This window comes from Ursus arctos, unplaced genomic scaffold (genome assembly GCF_023065955.2).
Source record: "Ursus arctos isolate Adak ecotype North America unplaced genomic scaffold, UrsArc2.0 scaffold_5, whole genome shotgun sequence".
NCBI lineage: Eukaryota > Metazoa > Chordata > Mammalia > Carnivora > Ursidae > Ursus > Ursus arctos.
This window is the reverse complement of record NW_026623067.1, coordinates 23,260,214-23,279,978: the sequence shown is the minus strand read 5'-3', so window position 1 is coordinate 23,279,978 and position 19,765 is coordinate 23,260,214. Positions and strand designations below refer to the sequence as shown.

Here is a 19,765-nt window from a genome sequence, read left to right as displayed (position 1 = left end):
AGGAGCAGCCTCCTAACTCCCAGAACTCCTGGTTAAGGCAAAGGTTATAGCGTCCCTGGCAGGTGCGTACCAGATGTTGCTGCAGGATTCCGGATGTCACTCCTGGTTTACCTCCTAGGAGTTCACTCTCCTCAACCTTCCACAAGATTCTATGAGCATCCAGTTCTTTATTATTCCATTCTGCTTAAAATACCTACCGTGGCATCTATTTCCTGTAATGGAACTGAAACGGAATATGAAATTACATATTAAAAATTATTAAATAAAAAATACAAGTCATCACTAAAAAAAAATTCTTGGAAGAGATTTCTTGAGCAGTGTGCCACCAAAAATGCTTGGTTTTTATATATAAAAAAAATTCCTACCCTCTTTGTAAGTCATCACCTATTTAATGAGTACCTGTTGGCTTAACGATGAGGTAATTTAATACTTAGAGTAGAAATAAGTGTCTATGAGTATGTGAGAAGTTGTGTGTGTGTGTGTGTGTATAAAGAGACAAGACACATTTGTGTTTCTAATCAAATCCTAAGAGAAGACAAATTCAAATACTTCTTGTTCTTTGTTTTTATTTAACTCAAAATAGCTAACAACAAAACATTTAAAAAATATCTCCCACATGTGAGTATTCAGTTATTTTTGGTTCGTGACACTTGATTACAGAGTCCTCTGTCTGTTTCCAGCGCGAAGAAATACATCTGTCATAAATGTATCTCTCAAACTCTGCAGCACGCTTTAAACCTGTATATTGAGATCTTGACCAAAAACCATGATTTAGTTATTCATTTTGAATCCAAATATTTTTCTCCCACACAGAAGCTTAGTAACACGAATAACCATAAATAGGCTAGCTATTAATTAGTTTTCGATGAAATGCCCAAATACAGTACCTACATAAAGTTTGCATATATATGCCTTTGTCCTTTACGACTCAAAATATGAATGTCAGTGAGATGTACGGTAGAGTTAGATCAGTCATTGAACTTACGTTAATTCCATATAGGAGGTCAGCGAGAAGGAGACAACAAGGAAAATAACAGTAAATCCTGTGAAAATCCCACCAGTTAAATGAATGAGTAAACCCTGAGGAGGGTTGGAGAACCTTGAGGAAACCAAGTGCTACCACGTGGTGTCTCCTCGGGCAGTCAGTTCACATCTGTCTCTCAGATGACAAGCATCTTGCAGAACGGAGTGTGATTCTAGTGTTGAAAGGTATGGGGTTTTATGCAAAATTGCCCTAAACGAACACCAACAACGTCAAATGGTCTTCAACGGAAGAAACAGTCCTTTCTTCCAACGCAGGAGGAAAACCTGGTTGTGTTGGATGCACAGATTTCCAATATGGCGCCTTTGGAAACGTCTGTCGAGAAGACTCTCCACACACTCTGCTTTATCGTACGTCCTGGCACTGGAAGCTAATCCCCAGGTACGATGCAACACCACTGCCGTGTGAACAGCAATGACAACATTGTTAAAAATGCCCTCACACTGTCAGCATAGTTTGATTTCCAGTTGAGTTCCACCCTCACATGGAGCATAGCCTGTTTCTGTGATACTCTCACGGTGCCAGCACGTAAGAACGTATCTCTCACAGACCGAGAAAATGTCATGATGAAAAGATTAGTGTCTCCTAAAATCTGAACAACAACAACAACAACAACCTACCAAAGTACATCAGTCTCAGTGTGATTCAGGATCAGACGTGCGATTAGCAAATGGTGCAACTGAAGCAGAGACGGACTTTCGTTCTGTTACCCTCGCTGCCCCCAGCCACCTTCCACAGCCCTCTCTTCACCAGTTTCGAAATTGGCAGCTACCTTCTACTTCTCAAACACTCGGCCTTCACCTCAGGGCCACCCTGGTTCAGTTTCTATTTTTAAAAGCACCATTCTCGTGGAAATGTCCCTGCCCTGAATTAAGCTGGGACTGTGAATTTTACCACCGGCTAGAGCTGTTATGTCAGAGAGTTTAGGTTAATTTGGTAGATATCGATCTCCGGGAAACCTGCTTCAGCTTCTTCGAGCCATGGAGGATGTCTACCTGGGCTGCAGATGGGGATAAAATATCCCATGGAGGACTCCTTCGATAACCACATTTGGAAAATCTGAAAAACAAAAGGAAAACGGCGTTTCTTATGCACAGCAATAAAACCCAACTGCAGTTTGCAGACTCGAACAAGGTGAGGCCCACAGGAACTTAGGGACCCGCGTCACCGTGTGCAGCCTGCCCTGTTCAGGACGCGCTATCTGTCATGTCGCTTTGGCCGAAAGCCACTTCAGTGCACGACCAGGCTCTGCAGGAATGCACGGTGAGATTTGTAGCTTATTGATTTAAGGGATATTCTAATGGTTAGTGCTGCTAGGCCCCAGCTCTTTATCTGAATGTTTTCTCACAAGGAAGATGGATTACACTGGCAATTCAATTTCTAACAAAATCTCAATATACTTGAAGGAATTCCAAGATTTCTACTGGGAATACTTGGCTGCAGTTTTTCCATTGTGGTTTACAGCGGCGTTAGTCCAAGTTGTCTTGAGGATGGCCGTTCTGTTGCACGAGCTTCCAGGGAGCGGGAGGAACGGGGGCCGTCTTCCTAACTTAAAAGGGCACATTTCTGACAAAAACCATCCTGTCAAACTGGAAAAATCAGCCACATTTTTAGAGGAGATACAAAGGAAACCCAGAGGTGTGCATACACGGTGGCACATTCCAGTTATCAGAGCAGGTAAAATAGGAACAGATACCTTGCACGGGGGACCCCATCCATCACCCGGCCCAGAGGTGCAATTCTTCAACTTCCATCTACACATAATTATGTCCAGGATTTATGCGAAAGCCCACCACTTTCAATAAATATAGCTATTATGGAAGGAAATTAGTTGGTCCAATACTTTCAGACAGAAACTAGCATGTTCACTTATTTATTTTTTAAAGATTTTATTTATTTATTTATTTGACAGAGAGAGAGCAGGACAGCCTAGGTAGGGGAGCAGCAGGGGGAGAGGGAGAAGCAGGCTCCCTGCCGAGCCGGGAGCCCGGTGCGGGGCTCGATCCCAGAACCCTGGGATCATGACCTGAGCCGAAGGTAGACGCTTATTAACCCACTGAGCCACCCAGGTGCCAATGTTCACTTATTAATCCAACCTCTATAAAGTATCTACTATGTAACACTCACAAAGGAGGGCAGAAGGGTTCTTGGAGGAGCGGACCAGGTGGCAAACCTGCGGGAGGAGGGAGCCAGGAAGGTTCAAAGAGCGGAATGGAGGCCAGTGTAGACAATGGAGCAAGGGAGGAGGCCTGAGGGCAGGAAGGCACATGCAAGCCCAGGAATTCTGGCTCCGTCGGAAAGGCAATGAGAACTCCTGAAGGATTTTAAGCGGAGTGACACAGAACTGAATCGTGTTTGGCAAAGACAGCTCTGACTGCCGTTCAGGGTACATGGGGACAAGTTTAAAGCAGGGTGGGTTCCCTGTGACGAGTGAGGGATTTCAACAACCTGCCTGGAAGGTTGTTGTACAAACTGGAGGGTGAAACAAAGCACGTGAACCTGAACTGGGCACGCGGTAATTACCAGCTACCACCTCCTCCCAACTATGGTCTAAGTACTGGGACTGTGAGTAGCAGTCCCTGCCCGCACCACAGAACCTGCCTGCTAGTCAGGGAGATCGGCAAACGAATACACCGACAAAACATGCTTTAAAAAAGTCTCCAGGACATGAGCAACTCAATTACTTTTGGGCGATGACACTCGACTTCTTAGTGTTTGCTTTTATACAGCATGAAACTACATAAATTTCCATAAAACATATCTTTAGTAATCTGTAACAGGACTTCAACTTATATATTTTGAATGCAATCAAAAATCAATGATTTTGCTAAGTTCATTTTAATCCTAAAAGTGTTTCTTCCCCACTGAAGTGTACTGAAACCAAGAGCCATCAATGGAGATATTGATCCATTCTCAATTAGGTGCCCAAACGGAACACATCGACATGCATAAGCATATAGGCATGCATGCATACATTTATTTAGTTATTTATTTATCCTTTGCCACCCAAAATATAAAAGTTTGTTTGAAGGTAATTTCATACATCATCAGCATATTCGGCTTAAATGGATTTAAGTAAGTTCAGCAAAAAGGAAAAAAAGAGGAAAATACTATTAATTACCCAGAGTAATGCTACACCACCTGAACAGGTCAAGCCATGGTTTAAAGGCAAGTGGAGGGGCACCTGGGTGCCTCAGGTCATGATCGGGCTCCGGGCTCAGCACAGAGTCTGCTTGAGATTCTCTCCCTCTCCCTCTGCCCCTCCCCGCTCTCCGGCACGCCCTCTCTCCCTCTCTCAAACAAATAAGTTAGAAAAAAAATAAGGGCAAGAGTAAAACTGACGCAGGGCACAGGGCTTGAGGGTGAGGGGGCAGGAAGGTGAGGAAAGACCCTGTGGGCAGGTACCCTAGGAATGAGGGGGCAGTGGCCACCCGCAAGGGTGTCTGGGCAAAGGGCATTCCCGGCAGAGGGAAGATGGCAGGCCAGGGCGCTGTGTTTATGGTCCAGCAAGTGCTGAGCGTGAACCAGAGGCTGGAGACTCAGAAGGTGAACGAGAGAGAGAGAGAGAGAGAGAGAGAGAGAGAGAGAAAGGGAACAGAGTGTGTGATCACTACGGAAAAGGAAGCAAACGGGGGACTCGGATTAAAGTGAATGGAACAGAGGCGTTTTACACCAAGGTCCACCAACCGGGGGCCAATGAGGAGATTATCAGAGGTCATTTTTTTCTCATCTGTTCCCCTCTATTCTACACTTTGGATTTCGGCTTCATCATACATATGATTTTAATTCAATGTCCATTACTGCTTGAAAACTGCCCCGGCCTTTGTTGTCCACTGAGAGGGGATGGCAAGGAATGTGATTTAGGAAAGGTTTACTTGTCATTTTTGTTGGTTTTCATTTATTTTGGTAAACATCCACTGTGGACCTTAAAGAAAAAGGCAATGGGATGCGGAGGGACTCTTGAGGGGCCCTTGAGAGCCCCTCAAAGGCTTTCTCAAGCTGCACCGGGAAGATGCAGAGGCATCACCATGTGGGGATGAGAAGAGGCTCAAGGATGGGAAGACACAGCAGTGCCCTGAGGGGGAACGGAGTGCACACCTCTGAGGCCCAGAAAGAACTCAGGGTGGCCGCCGCAGAGCGTGGGAGGGGGTCCTCTTAGAAACGGGAGCCGGGGCCAGAGCATCGAGGGCTGTGAGAGCCTGGTAAGAGTTGAAGCTCACGGAGAGGGTGGGGATGGAAACCCAAGACTGTGTCTCAGCTGTAGACACAAGGTCATCAAGACCACAAGCAAGGAGATCATCCAAAGAAAGCAAAGGAGAAGACAAGAAGGTCTCCGACAGCCGGCCGGTGGGCCGCCCAGGATGGGCAGAAAAGCAGGAGACTGGAAAAGCCCAGGGGAGACGGTGGACAAAAGGGGAGAGAGTGGTCAAGGGTGGCTGAAGCTCATAGGAGGTCCAATGAAAGCTGGTGAAAAATACCTAGAGTGCAGCCATATGCAGATGCTGGGGACCAGGGCAAGAGCTGTTCTGAATTCCCCAGAGAAATCAAAACCGAGGCCAAAAAGCACCTGATCAGAGAAGACTGATTGTTAGCATCTTATAAGAGGATAGTATCTGACTATTAGGACTGTAAAGCCAGACACGCATCTGAGTTTGTGGGTGTCAGTTCACCTGTGAAGCTATTTCCATCATCAGAATCTCCTGCAAGAGTACCCTCCCCATTTTGCTAAGGGGCCTAAATAACACAAAAATGTGATGCAGGTAGAATTTATCTCTCAATTAAACGCCTAAGATCTTCAAGAACCTATCAGCAGTGTCATACTTGTGAGGTAACGGGAATCTGATTTATGAAGGTGGGTTGGCCAAACTGCACAAAAACAGATCTGGTGACGGCCCCTCCCATACCCGGTACCATCCTGTCCATAAAACCAATGTTTCCCGTGTTCTCTTCAAACAGCAATCTCCCACTTGTGCAAGTCATTGTCCACGCCAATATTCTACCAGTGATACAGACTTTTACCCTTTCTAGCTCCAGATATTTGCCCCTGAAGTTCTTCCCCCCGCAAAGTTCCTCCTGTTCTTTGTTGCCCAGCCAGGAGCAGAGCACATGCTGCTTAATAAGCTGGATGACTTGGACTCAGGGAATCATAAAATATCTTCCCTCTTCCCTTAAGCACAATGATCATGCCATTCTCCACACATCCACAGGAACATTGGTCCAGTGCATGCGATTTCTGAGCACCCACAGTACCTGGAAAAAGCACTTGTAGAACCATGTTCAGAAGATAAAAAGAATGCTTTATAGAACATGGCCTACTTCCTCTAGCCTAGATTACATTCTGCATCTCTGTTAACTGTAACATTTTGTTACCCTAATGTCAACTAATATAATATGCATTAAAAAAAACACAGTAAGCAAATACTAGGGAAAGGCAATTATTCCTCACCGAAAGGACTGTCTAGGAAAAAATACTATGAGAACGTATTCCAATATAGCAACGGCAGCTCTCTCGGATCAGGGCGCCAGGCACGGGCCCTCCACGGAGCCGGGCTGGGTCCTGGCCGGCCTTCTTCACACTGTCCGCTAAATCACTGATCTCAGTACACACACTGCTGCTACAGAACGGTCCCCTCTCTCTTGCTGGTGATAAGGTTTTATTGTCAGAATGCAGGAATGGTTTCAACAGATAATTTATCTACTGCTATTGAGTTGCTATGCTATTTAGTTACTCCCAAGAACAAGGGCTGAACATTCACTTTAGGTAAGGAGCACACGAGGAGAAATTAGGCACCAAGGGGTCTGCCCGCCCATCAGCCATGTAACACCGGGCAAGTCAGGGACCTCCTCGGGCCCCCATTCTCTCATTAGCCAATGAGGATACCTACCCTGCCTGTTTCATGAAGCCATTAAAAAAATTAGATGATAGAACGTCTGAGAATATACTCACGAACAGGTGTAGAGCAGAACACTTTGAGAAGGACCCTGAGGAATTTAAATTTCTTGGCACAAAGAAAGGACCCAGGCTAAAATACTGATTACACTTATGCATAAATCATTACATTTAAGTCTATAACTTCTAAAAATACACATTCGACCATCTAAGATGCTATAACCTAAATGGAAGTAAAGAAACACATGTAATATACATACCCTGCTTTTGGGGAAAAAGCATTTGGAAAAAAATGAACCAGAACGAAACTTGAAATCACACCTTAGCATCTGGATAAAAGCAAGCAGAGACCAAAACATAACACCACTGAAACCAAAAAACAAAAAACCCAAAAAGACAATAAATATCTTTCCTCCTTATTACTCTAATTCAAAGTTGCCTGGTAAGGGAGAAAGAAAAATTACATTTCGGGCTGAAAGGCCTGCCCCAATTAAAATTCTGAATGTCTCTTACACCAAGAGCACTGGTTTATTGGCAGATTATTAAGCCCTGGACCAATGTCACTCTGTTAGACCTGTATTAAAAATGTGGTTTATGTGGTGCAGGGTCAGATCAGTAAAGAGCTGTTAGCAGATGACAGGTTTGATTACCGCTGGCTGCAGGCAAGACGTATGGATCCCGGAGGAACAGCAGCACCGGCTGGTGGGACAGTTTGCTGGAAAGGTCAAGAACAGGCATGTCAGCATCAGGGGACGACGGTAAACAGAAAACACTACAAACTAGCTTTGAGGGGATCAAACTGCCGTGTGGGGACATCTCAAGGGTTATGTCTCTAACCGCGTGGGTGAATAATAGCGAATGGAGTTCCAGGGAACACACGAGCACTGCACTCACCTTCTCCACATTGCTTTGTGGAATCTGAAGCAGATACACAATCTACACGATAAATCAGTGCTGAAAAGTGCCGGGTTTGGTTTTTTTTTTTTTTTTTAAATTTCATAGCACAATTATTGATAAAATAGTATTCTTATTACTTGCACAAAACAACATAGGGTTCTTATCCCTTCATTCCTAGATATAACCAGTTACTTCTCTAACTTCCTATCAAATATTTATAAATTAATTGCCTAGCAAATATTTTCAAGAGGATCCTGACTTGATACACTTACGCCACAGTAATTAAACACTTAACAAAACCACAGTCCTATTTCTGGTTTTATGTAACTCTTGATTGACTAGTTCTTACCTTGATCCTTCAGATTCCGTCTCATCAAAAGATCTAGAATTTTTTTAAAAGAAGAAGAAGACCATGTAAGTTGGATGAATGCTGCTGCAAACCAAGGGGAAAAGAGCCAGTATTCTTAGAGTTCTGAACTGGGAAACATTTTGAAAGGAGAGGACTGATGCCTCATTCTAAAGAATCTTAAGACCACCACAGTCTTGAACTTCAATTTTCCTGAAGATCACTTACAAACCCGATGGTTTTACTTTTGGGCTTATATTTTACTCTGTCATTCCCAAAATCTCCTCTTAAAAGCATCCCTGTATAAAGCCCAACCTCCTGGGCAAACGCACTCAAGTCAGAACAGGACACACAGACAATGCCTATTATTTGCTGAGCACGGTGGGTAATCCTCGCTCTGGGGTGAGTGGAAAGTGGCCTTGAGCAAACACTGCCAGTGAGCGGGCTGGTGTCTGCAGCCTCTTGTCGGGCAGAGGGCTGAGGTTTAACACGACTTTAGGTGTGGTCTGCACGAATGTCTTGTAGTTAGTGCACGTCCTTCCGGCGGCTCTGGAGGCAGCAAGAGGATGAACAAAACCCCTTCCTCTGCGTGGGTTTCCAGAGACTTTGTAATTATGTGTTCTCTATAAATGGATTTAATATGTCAGGGGTGTTGCTGACTGCCTTCGGATGCCAGCTCAATCTAAGTCAGGTGCCCAGAGCTGGGAAAGCGACCTGTTTCGGAGTTCATTCTTCAGAAGAACACTTTCCAATTGCTGATGATACCAAATGTCTGCTTCCTCAGCAGACAGGGACTGGGATCTACAGCCCCGCATTAGAAGGTCCTGTGGGAGAGGCAGCAGGACAGCAGGGAAAGAGAGTTCATGTGGGAAGGCCTGGGCTCTGCCAGCTACAAGGTGAAAGATTTTGGGAAAGACACTTAATTCCAGCGTCTCAGTTTGCTCAAGTCAACAACAAGGGAGTTGGGTAAAATCATCTCTAAGGTCATTCACAGCTTTCAGATTATGTGACTGTATATGCATGGGCGTACAGACTTTGCTCAAGTACCCACAAATAAATATACTAGTCCCTCAATAAGCTATCTAGATTCATAACATCACTCCACGAAGGAGCACAGTTTAAAAAGTCAATTCCTTAAGTCTAAAGCTGAGCTACTGAGCTTTGGTCATTTGGCCGCACTACAGGGAGGAGGACAGCAGAGAAATTCCTTTGACTACAGGCAGGGGGCGAGGGAGAGCTGTCCCAGCAGAGAGAATGGGCGTGGCCAGGCTGGCCCTTCCAGTACCATTGGGGTTACTGGTTAGGCCAACAAGTGACTGTAGAGTAGCTTCAAATACACGTCTGATAGGTGAACAACACTTCTTACCCACAACTCTCTGCCTTTGGTAGCGAGGGCAAATGTCGCACATTTAGGAAATCAAGGAACAGTTTGGGAAGCTCTTCATTTTCCAAGATGACAGCCTGTGAAAGGAGAAAAGAGAACTTAGCGAAATTTACTAGGCAATCAATAATCAAATGAATGACTTCAAAAAGTCATGACCGCCCATCTAAGTCCTTACCAGCACCATTCTTCACAACCTGTATGGGGGGCTGTGGTCCCCATTTCACCCACCAAGAACTGAGGAGATAGGCATACTATTCTGTGTTGGCAAACACTCCATTTTATCTCTCCTCCCACCCAACTACTACATGTCAGATGCTGACTAGGGGGGAAGACAGCAGGCTACCAGGTAGACAGAATTTTTGCCTTCGTGGAAATTCTGATCAGAGTATTTTAAAAACCTGGAAACACCAGTAATACTGGTAAGATATGTACATGAAATGTTCCTTATTGGGTAATAAAGTGGTCTGGGGATGTGTGTATGTGTGTGTGTGTGTCTACGAGAGACCACTACTGTTTAGAAAATACTACACATGGCTTTTTTAACTGGAAGATTTAGCCAAGATCCCTCAGCTATCACCTCTTTCGGCATTAGGATCAACTGACATTTATTGCTGTTTGGACAGCTCCACTTAAAGGGTCAGTAACAACTTTACCACTAAGTGTAAATCAGTGTATACACTAAGAAAAAATCTATACCGATCTTCCATTTAGGGAGCTGCGCTAAAGAGCTGGCATAATGGCATAACCATGTCCGTCCTCGCCTATCCGAATTACGCAGGGCAAGGAGAAATCGAATGGAGAACAAGAGAGTGCATTTTCATGGTATCTATCTTTAAAAAAGAGGGCCACAGTGTGTGAACTGATCAAACAGTTGCCCTTTCTTCTCACCCCCCACGCCCCCCCTTTTTTTATAAAGACCATGGGAAAAAAATCAAAGATAATCTCTGAAAGTAAGAGAATTATTTTCAAAGGTCATTTTTATCATGTACCATGGTTCTCCTCCTCCCACATGCTGCTTAAAGAACAATGAGAAGGGATGTGAGGTATCACCCACACGGCTGATCAGGAACGGCTATGCAACGGGACGAGTAAGGCACAAATGACAAAAGGGCAAATGCTGTATATTTTGAAATACGCAATTCTATACAACCTATTGCTTTTAGTCAGAATTTACATACTGAGCGGTCCCATTTCTAGCAGTTTTGAAACAGTTACCCAGTTCAGGGCATGTGGATGGAATGAGCAAGGCAGGCTGAGCCCAACCCTCCTGCCGTTCATTTCCTGGAGAGGAGGCCTCTGGAAAGCCAGCCCTGTCTTGGTCTCTCCCTATTCCTTGCATAGCTGACTGTATCCACTGAGACTTAAGGAAAGTAAGTAGAAAGTAGGAAAACAAAAAATGCATAAAATAGAAAAAAGCTCCTCTTCCCAGAAAAATGCTTTCATTACTATTTTCACTGGCTTTCTAAATTTTCCTCTACTCAGGGAAATTTTGGGGGTGCCCATAAGGTCATTATTTCAGTGCCCAGAACTCAAAGATTGTAAGAATCATTGTATATATGAAGCCCCAAGGAATTTTTGCCATAAAGGAAATTGTAATGATTATCTCCATGTTTTCAGACATCTGTTTAAGAGAATGATACAATACTTATTTGAATAATAAAGCTTAATGTTTTAACAAATCCAGAGCTGTTCACCCAGGCAATAGTTTTAATTATGTGTACAAGTGGTAGCTTTCAGATTAAAAAAAAAATGGGGGGGGGGTTAACACTCTTATCTCCACCCCCACCTTTTAAAATAAATTAAATCAATAACAAGTGTGGGACACTTTTAATGACCTGAACTACTTAATTTCCAGGGTATTTAGACATGTCATCCATCACTGCAGTATGGAGGAAGACATCTCTTGAGTGTTCAGGAGGTTAGTTTGGTTTTATTAATGCAAGATTTAGGGGAATTTTAACAAGGTGAATTGTTTATTTGCCTTGACAGATTGGCTTACAATGCACTGGTTACATCTATCGCATGATCATTAATGACAAAAGACAGGCAAAAAGCTGTTTATACTGCAACACCAGGATGGGAATTAATCCTGTCCAGCCTTCCCAAACAGACCACTCCAAAGAGATGATCCCATATTTTTTAGGTAAGATATACGGGGCAAAAAAAAAAAAAAAAGGAATATAGAAAACTCCAGAAATTTGTGAGCATTTTTGTTAAATGTTCCCTGAAAATTCTCAAATAGCATTTTTTATAAAAGAGTCACCAATATGGATTTCAGGATTTACAGTTGTAAAGAAAGTAGCGCTGGGGGTTAAACATTCAGTTACGGGGTGGCAAGATTTCCTAAACTCTGCGAAGGCTTATAAGAAAATCATTAATGCCTAAGTCCAAACAGAGACAGAGTGTAAATATGGTAGAATTTACCTAATTTAATATGTACAAGTGAAATGACTGTCACTGATTAGCACAGAGATGTACAAGAGAAATTACATGAGGTTAGCCAAATCTTTCGGTTCATACACACATGATCTCACTCCCTGAGAAACCCAACAGTGATGTGAGGCTGTTCCATTTACATCTTCTCCTACTTCTTTTTTCTTTTCTTTTCTTTCTTTTTTTTTTTTTTTTAAGATTTTATTTATTTATTTGAGAGAGACAGAGATAGCAACAGAGACCATGAGCAGGGAGGAGATGGAGAAGCAGGCTCCCCACAGAGCAAGGAGCCTGATGTGGGGCTCAATCCCAGGACCCTGGGATCAGGACCTGAGCCAAAGGCAGACACTTAACCGACTGAGCCACCCAGGAGCCCCATCTTCTCCTGTTTCTTGAGAAGCTTTCACTCAAGAAGGTCTCTCCTTCTTAAAGCTACACCCTGGGCCATTCCACCTTCTTGGGATCCCAGCCTGGTCTAAGGACCTAACTTTAGTCAACAGGTAAATGAATATATTTAAACATATAATAAATAAATAAATTTTATATAAACAAATATAACAAATATATTAAAAATATATAAATTACATTTTGAATATCAAATCATATTTCCCCATTGTTTTAGCTTGCTTACCATGATTTTTTATTAATCTTTCAATGGCCAGTCATTCCCATTTTTTAGAGAGGCAAGGTGGTGTGGTAGGAGGTATGGAGCTTTAGTACCAGAGCTGGGTTCCAACAACCCCCCGCCCCCGCTACCTCATGGGGTTAGTGGGAGAAGAAGATGATGTCCTCAAGAGTCTCTGGCACACAATTAGCATTCAATAAATGTTCACTGTTACCTTACAATCTCTTCATTCTATCAATCCCCAGCAACCTATTGTATCGGTTTTGGAAGTTTATTGTCCATCTAGCAAACAGGGCTTCTTAACCCTCTATGATTCATGGATCCCTTTGAAAAATGGATAAAAGCTGAGGGTCTTGCTTGCTGAAAAATATGCATCCAGATATAATTGTGCTGACAGTGGCAGGGGGTTCACAGGCCCCTGACAGCCCCGCCAAGGACACCTGCTTTTAGCTCCCACGTAACAGTAATGCTGCTGGGCACACTCTTCATTTGGCCTGGCGCCTGAAGCCCTCGCTGTCGGGCCTGTGCTGTATGCCAGCTCCCCGAAGGACGCGCTGGCCTTCTTGTTTTAGTTTTCTACCTCTTTGTCAATTACAGCCCCACTGGAGTGTGTGCTGCCTTGCGATTGGAATTCATAAGTGCTTTCAGCTCTGGGCTGTGGTTGAAAATATTTGTCTGGCAGGGAGGCTACCAGGCTGAAGGATTCTTTCTGGTAGGTCAAAATCTACTACTGCATTGAATTTAGACAGTCGATCATAGTCATGGCTTATGTGCCTAACATATGAAATTCCAGAATTTAACAATCTGTAGGGTTGACGGTTCCCAAAGTTAGCAAAACATGGAGGAAAATATTATTTGAACTCTATCACTGCTGGGTCAGAGTCCGGCTGAGGAGGCATGAATACCTTACATTTGTGAGGAGAGGAGCATTTTGAAATGCAGTTCAGTGATGGGTCCCAGACCATCTAATCAATTAACTATTAACTCTGATGGTAGAGTTCTGACACTAGAGCCAAGTTTGGACACATGGCTGGGCAACTAATTTATGCAGTAAAACATCAGAATTTAAAATGAATATGACAGATTAGAGAAAAAGTTTTAAAAATCCCATTAAATTAAATTTTACAGGTGTAAGTCCTGAGTCAAATACTACAAGAGGCAGAATTAACTACCCAGGCGTAAGATGAAGAGTAGCTGTTTATATGCAAGAGCTGTTGGTCTCAAGTGGTAGGTCAGCAAGAAGTGTTGTTGCCAGAAGGTTTATAAAAGGAGCTGAGCAATCCTCTTGCTCCACTTAATGCAATAGTATCTAGCCCCCAAAGAAAGAGAAATAAGAATAAATGCAGAAAGGCCTACAGGTGAACAATAAAAATGAATAAAAGATTCAAAATTGTTTCCATAAGAAGAGATCACCCAATAGCAGGTACCAAGCATGGAATGAGATGTTGCAGGGCCCAGGAGTGTGGTTGTTTAACTAATTTTTTTAAAGAAGGGTGGAGATTTTCAAATCTGTTGGAACAGTAAGAAAGGACTGTTCTAACCAGCAGAGGAGGTGTCTATCTCTAACTGAAGCCAGTGCAAAAAAAAACCAAGCAAAAGTGGCCTATGTATGGGAAAAGCCTGAATTGCAAGAGCTTCTAGAAAAGCCTGGGCTCTGAAAGTCTTTTAGTTGCTCTTTGATACACATGCAGATGGGAGAAGCTAGAGAATTAACAGAGGAATGCATCAAAGAAATTTCCATGCAATTTATCACTCGGGAGTAATGCAGACTAAAAAGCAGGTTATTAAGTAAATGCACATAGGAAATGGGGTTAAACAAAGAACTGTAACAAGTGTGTGATATACTATGTAACAGACTGTTATTACTGTATCCAGCTCTGATAAACAAAACTGGGAAAATGTACCTTGTAAGAAGCAAAAAATAATAATTATTATTCTTTATACAGTGTTACTTGCTTTCAGGTTAATAAATGACTTTCCTTAAAACACACCAGATATTCCTTCAGAAACATCACTCTGAAAGAATGGGGAGAAAAAACTTCCTGGTTCACAAAAACATTTACAAAAAAATTGCTTGGATGGGGGCAGAAAAACAACAGCAGTTCTACCAGCATCCCCTGCAAGCTCAATGTTTACTCGAGGAGAAATGTCTTTTTTATTGAAAAGGTGCAATTATCATCATGTAACACAAATCACAAAATCCCGATTTTTCTACCTTATCAGCTTTATAAAATCACGTTCCCAAAGGATACCATTGATTAGTTGCACATGTTCTTTCTGTGACATCCCAAATACTTAATTGTCAGTTATCTTTTCTTCTTCAGTAAGTAAAATGCAGTCACAAAATTACAGAGGGACCTGTTCTGCCTTAACCTTCGCTAGATGCCATCATGCAGTGGAAAACACTGGTAAAATATCACAGGATAACGCGGTCCGACAAGGGAGACATATAAACACTGTAATGATTTCCCACGAGTTTCCATTTTAGAAAATTGTCACTAAGGCGAGCATAAACGGTGACACATCTCCACCGAGGACACGGTGAAATCGAACGCTGGCATTCTAGTTAGGTCCAAGCCTACCCAGCAGCCAATTATAACAGAAACGGAACATCTTGTTGAAAACTTGGACAAGACCACTTTGCTAACCTTCCAAGACAGCTGCACAAAGCTGCATTGTTTTCAGCGATTTGATCCTTTTATTCTCTCCTCAAAACAGTAAAAAAACAAAACAAACAAACAAAAACGCAACAGCGCACATTTCTGCCCCATTGTCTATCAAGGTCTGTTATAGACTGCGGCGAACCTCTCTGTCACAACAGTCGGCACGCTGAACTAAGTCAGGAGGTTTTCAGGAGTCTTTCAAGCCCTGTCCCTCTTCCATCTCGTCGGGACTGAAATGCCCGATGGTTGGGGTGACAAAGTTCATGACGGTTTTTCCTCTGCCCACCAGGAAAGATGCTTCGTGGCATCCCTACTTCAGAGGTGCAGCGAAGAACAGAGAGGGAGAAAAATCGATGCGTTCTCACCGCAGTTAAGTGGGCGGCAGTGTCCCTGTCCTTGGGGACCGAAGGCTACCAGCGCACAGAGCCTTTGCAGTCCTCAGGCTTCTGCTCACCCCCGCCCCAGCCCTTGCTCACAATTTCACAAAATGAGCCACAGGAAGGTTATCAAAGGAACACTTTAAACAAGTCAGAGGACCACCTAAAAAATATCAATCAGATGTGCGTCTGAAAAACCCACCGTACCTAACGCACCCTTCCTTTTGTGCGTGACACCATTCTCAAAACGCACCCAACTCCACGCCTGGAAATAAACTGCACGATTCAAAGAATTCAAACGGACAACTGCTAGGGTTTCACAGGGCTTTATACGCTATCTTGCAAGGAATCTGAGAACCCGCACAAAAAGCTGAATGTTGCCAAGGGCCTACTGAAAACGGTATTTAAAAAAAAAAATCTGTGAAAAGAAATACCGTGATACGGCCTAAGAAAGATTTGAAGGAAGAAATACCATTTCTGATAATATAGCTAAATAGACACAACTAATCGTGTGACAAGAGAAACTGAAACATTAACCATCTTTTGAGCTATTTTAATATCAAGATTTATGTTCTGTGTATTTCTGGAATATTTATCTAACACCTACTATGTCCAACCACTGGCACAATGCTTGGCCAAACAAACATGGTTCTGCCCACCTAGGACGTACAGTCCGGTGAGGAAAATGAATGGTGTTCAAATAATCACGGTCATGAATGTGGGATTACAAACTGAAGCGAGGACTTTGCAGTCAAGGACGAGCTGTGTTAAGTGTTAGTAACAAAGCCCCCTTACTAACCTCTGTGGTGAAGAATGCTTCCCTGGCAAAGTGATTCTGGAACTGGAAGAAGAATGGCCTGATGGGTAGAGGGAGCGGGATATTTCAGATGCAAGGCACAGGAGGCTCAAAGATGGAAGCATTGGTGGTATTGAAAATACCACTGCCAGTGTGGCTATGCCTGAGAAGACAATTCAGCCGCGCTGGAGAGGCAGTGTGGGGCTTCTGGGTCACATCAAGGATTCTGCTCTTTCTCCTCCGTGGATTTAGGGGCAGTGAGAGGTGTTAGAGGTAAGTGAAAGCTGGGGGATCTAGGTACACATGACATGATCTGACTGATTCGTTGACTACGAGTGAAACACCAAGAGGGCCCCTCGGACCCAGTGACCATGCATTAAATCCTCTCTCTGCTGTCTCTAAACTGCTTCTTAAGCAAGCCATTGAGTTAATGCTAATGACTCTATTTTCATTTCTACTGGTTCTTTTCCACATCAGCCTGGTCTGTTTTTCCTTGATGCCTGCTCTTTTTTTAGGACTTTGTCTATTACAGACATTGATATTTTTGGTTTTCATCAAATTGTCCTTTACTTGAAATTTGTGGGGTTTAACCTGCTGCTATGTGTCCACACTGACTCTCACGCAGAGCTGTTTATTTTCTTCTGTGTTCTGTAGTTTTGGTTCATGAGCTCATCTCGACAGGGCTTTATCTGTGGGACAGGTCAGACCAGGTTCAAAGTATATCCTTTCTGAGTGGTTTTGGTTTTGCTCCTAGGAAACAGATCCCTGACTGGGATCCCCGAGATACAATCAGCAGTGAGCCAATGATTATGTTAACGTTTTAGACTGGAAGTTATGAGACCCTGCAGATACTGAAAATACAAACCTTAAACTCTCATAAAACATGGCTGGGAAGCATGAGGAAGACTTCTTCCCACGCTCAGTGTATTTTTCCTAGGCCAGTGGTCTCTAAAGTAGCTTAGAGGCATGTGGGAAATTAAGCATGATCACCAACTATGATTCAGGAAAACAGGCATTAGAATTTCTATTTATTTTAATTTAATTAAGCAATCTATCCTTTCTAATTTTTGATGTATGCATTCATAAAGCAGCACAGGTATATGTTATTATTAAATGTGCATATACTGCAGCATGATGCTTAAATATTTTTCTGATAAGGATCCTGGGCCAGGGGACCCAGCCCCTAACTATAGAGCACAGTAGAGCTTGTAAGAGGCAGTGAGAAAAAATCCATCCGAACAACACTTTTGAAAGCGTCTACTTAGCTTATCTTTCACTAAGCGTGTGGATCCATTACTGGAAATGCCCTTCCCACCTCTTTTCAACTGGCCAACTCCTACCTGGCCTTCAAGTCTCAGCTCAAGCATTACCTCCCTTAGGAAACTTTCCCCAAACTCTCTATGGGCTAAGTTATCTTTGTGGAAAAACAAAACCATTTCATGTGCTGTGATGATTAATAGTGGACTGAGTCATACTAACTTTCCAGAATTTTAACCTACCAAATAGGGAAATTTTCAAAGTCATTTAAAACTACAATAATATTTATTTAATGCCAAGCTCTGTGCCAAGCTCCTTATCTTATTTGATTTTCACAATACTCTGAGACACTATCATTATCCAAATTCTATCGATGAAGAATTGGGGGCTCACGAAGGCTAAGCACCTATGCAAATTTCTCCGAGGGCAGAGGGGCACTATGGCTCAGATGATGTCTCCGTTCAGTCACTCATTCATTCCATAAATATTTACTGATATTTGCTACATGCACAACAGCACTGTGCTGTTCTTTTCCTAGTGAATTTTTTTTTCTTACTGATTCACTGGAATCCTTATCTTTCCCAATATATATTTTCCCACTGTATTTATAAATTTAATCTTTCCCATAGATAAATTTAAAGGAGCCAATGAAATCAACTCCCTTATAACACATTCCTGATTTTCCTTGGATTTTACATAGACCTTAACATCTCAACTAAGACTTACAAGTATATAAAAACTCTCAGAAGAAGAAAGGCAATAAATTCCATTAATCTCTGCCCTAGAAACAATAACAACAAACAAACAAAACCTGAAAAAACAAAAGCACAATCCAAAAGGATCTGGCCTCATAACACTTCAAAATCTATTTGACAATTTCTGACCAACTCCATTCTTTTTTGACTGCTGAAATACTTTAAAGCAACATTTTATGCACTTTGCATCCAATTACCTAATTATATGTTGAATAACAATGTGACTCAATGACAGATTACAGATAACGCCAGAATTTTATGAGGCATTTCCCTGATGATCCAATAAAAACAAAACAAAACAAATACGACAAATTCTAAAAGCAATTATAAACTAACTTCTGACCTCTAAGGCACAAGTTAAGACCACAAAAATTACGAACACATTTGAATAAAACAGTGTATTACAAAGCAAACCAAAACTGATTCAGGAATTCAAATAATGGGGGTGGGGGTGGGGGTTCGAGATTCATTTAAATACAAGTCATAGGATATGCTTATGGAATGTGATCTTATTACTTTAAGGAAGAAATAGTAATCAGAACTGGGCTGGTAAAATGTTGGCTGGAGGCTGCCTCAGGAGACTGGTTTTTAATGAAAGATTTACAATTAGCATAACCTCTGCATATGGACGAATGGATGTTTTTAAAGTGTTTGAAGAGCTTGAAAACAATCTGCTCCCTTCCATGTTCCTCCCAGCACCTAGTTCACCCCTCTGATTTCTTTAGCATTCTCCTTCTTCACGTACTGTCCCTGCGGAGCCAGCTCCAGCACTGCTGGGTTTCATGCGGGGTAGTCACCTCGATGAGGGATTCCTAGGCCTACAAGTTCCTACGGCACAGCAGTTAATACAGAGGGTGCCGGGCAAGTGTCTTTTGCTGGTGTGTGTGTTTACATGAGGAGCCCTAATGCCATTTTACAGCTGCCAAACTGTCAGTATACCGCACTGAATCTCCTGTTTAAATGCTACAGTGGCTGTGTTATAGTGAATGTTTCACGGGAATTTCAGACCCAGGGATGAGCAGAGCGCCTGGTGCATGGCGCTGAGCGGGAAGACTGAGTGGAAGGGGCTGGAGAGTGAGCAGAGACTACTTGAAGATGCAGGAATGAGTCCTGAGAGAAACGACACAAACAATGGAAAGTGGCCCTTGTGGAGACAGTTCCCAGGTCTAAAGTTAAAAACACACCCAGGCAGCAAATAATAAAGAAAGGGGGAAAGAGGCCCTTGACCTCTTGGCTGCAACAACAACAAAAAATGCGGTCAATAGGGGCGCCTGGGTGGCGCAGTCGTTAAGCGTCTGCC

General features: G+C 42.9%; 1 protein-coding gene across 2 annotated transcripts in view; it reads right to left on the bottom strand.

Annotated features, from left to right (window-relative positions):
* Positions 1 to 552: 552 nt before the first annotated feature.
* Positions 553 to 19,765, bottom strand: part of SNX24 (sorting nexin 24) — a 153,779-nt gene continuing 134,566 nt past the window's right edge. For both annotated transcript variants that reach the window (XM_026507836.4, XM_057307457.1), the window contains exons 4-7: positions 9,542 to 9,636; positions 8,179 to 8,211; positions 7,583 to 7,647; positions 553 to 2,101 (exon numbers count right to left, since the gene is read on the bottom strand). In XM_026507836.4, coding sequence (XP_026363621.1) covers positions 2,034 to 2,101; positions 7,583 to 7,647; positions 8,179 to 8,211; positions 9,542 to 9,636 — 261 coding nt within the window. In that variant the 3' untranslated portion in view covers positions 553 to 2,033. The remainder of the gene's footprint in view (positions 2,102 to 7,582; positions 7,648 to 8,178; positions 8,212 to 9,541; positions 9,637 to 19,765) is intronic.